Source organism: Phaethon lepturus, unplaced genomic scaffold (assembly GCF_000687285.1).
Source record: "Phaethon lepturus isolate BGI_N335 unplaced genomic scaffold, ASM68728v1 scaffold30826, whole genome shotgun sequence".
NCBI classification, from domain to species: Eukaryota; Metazoa; Chordata; class Aves; order Phaethontiformes; family Phaethontidae; genus Phaethon; species Phaethon lepturus.
In genome coordinates this window covers 356-1,581 of record NW_010548812.1, presented here as the reverse complement: position 1 = coordinate 1,581, position 1,226 = coordinate 356, and the positions used below count along the sequence as shown (strand labels likewise).

Sequence of the window (1,226 nt, the reverse complement as noted above, 5' to 3'; positions counted from 1 at the left end):
TTTCCCACGTAGCCATCGGTGTCGTCTATGAGAGCGCAGCCGGCTCGCCCCAGTTTGCACCAGAACCTCTTCCCACCGCCTTGGGTGTCCCCGGTTGGGCACAGGACTGTGACGGAGCCGTGGAGCTCCCCCCGGACGAGCTTGATCGGCCCCAAGGCAGCGGCGTCTGTAGGGAGAGAGCGCAGCAGGCAGCAGAGAGTTTCCTTTCACATTTACGAACAGCTGATTTGGTCAAATCAGGGTACTTTTATACCCCACCATTAAAATATCTGGTTAATAGCAGAGGACAGAAAAAGTCGATACGCCTGCTGTGTGCAGGGAGCAGGCGGCGTGAGCTGATGCTCCGGCGTACGGCCCCAAACGGCTCCCTGCGAGTCGGGCTGCCGGCGCAGCGGACCCTCCCCTCTCCCCGGCCAGCGTCCTACCTGCCAAAACCGTCAAGTTCAGGCTGACGTACAGGTCCCTGTTGGTGGTGCCGATGCCGCATCGGTAGGTCCCCGCGTCGCTCCGCTTCAGCTCTGTCATCGTCACCGTGAAGGTGCCGTTCTGGGGGATGTCCTCGAGAGACACTCGCCCCGCGTGGCTTTTCGAGGTGTAGCCGGTTGTAGAAACGATGGTGTAGCAAACTCCGCTTCCTGCTATTTTGCACCAGTATTTTCGGTCGTGTTTGTTGGCTGGCGTGATTGAGTAGAAGCACTGATGGGTGACCGATCCTCCAACCTCGCCTCTCAAAAACCTGGATCCATACAAGGTGCTTGAAACTGGCTCTTTTGGGGAAAGAAAGAAGCAGAAGTCGTTGGTTACTCAGAGACAGCCAGATCCTTGCCTGGCGACAGCCAGCAGAGCTCCTTCGAGTCAGGGGCATGGTTATGAGTGGCACCAGTGGGACATCTGGCTCAGGAAGGTCAGAGTTTATTTTGGACGCGGTGTGTTACCTTCCTTGAGTGCCACGTTACCCGCTCGAGGATAACTGGTGGCGCGGAGCCACTACCCCATGCCATGGCACAAATGGGGAAACCCTCGATGCCCCTTAGGGGATGCCTTAAAGCCCCCCTCAGCCCTGACAGTCCTGCCTGGAGTTAAATGTCAAGGGCAGCATTTAACAGCAAACATCTATGAATAACCTTTGGCGTTTGCAAACTGCCTGATCTGGCAACCACCTTCTCCCTGCAGCTGCATGGCACAGGCACCAGCGGCCGGCTGGCGCGCCGAGCCACGGAGGGCTG

At 57.9% G+C, this 1,226-nt stretch overlaps 1 protein-coding gene across 1 annotated transcript in view; it reads right to left on the bottom strand.

Moving 5' to 3' along the window:
* Window positions 1-273: 273 nt before the first annotated feature.
* Window positions 274-1,226, bottom strand: part of LOC104623107 (high affinity immunoglobulin alpha and immunoglobulin mu Fc receptor-like) — a gene marked incomplete at its 5' end in the record, with an annotated part of 1,250 nt that continues 297 nt past the window's right edge. Inside the window, one exon of the mRNA XM_010290087.1 lies at window positions 274-767. Within this exon, the coding sequence (XP_010288389.1) occupies window positions 274-767 (494 nt within the window). The remainder of the gene's footprint in view (window positions 768-1,226) is intronic.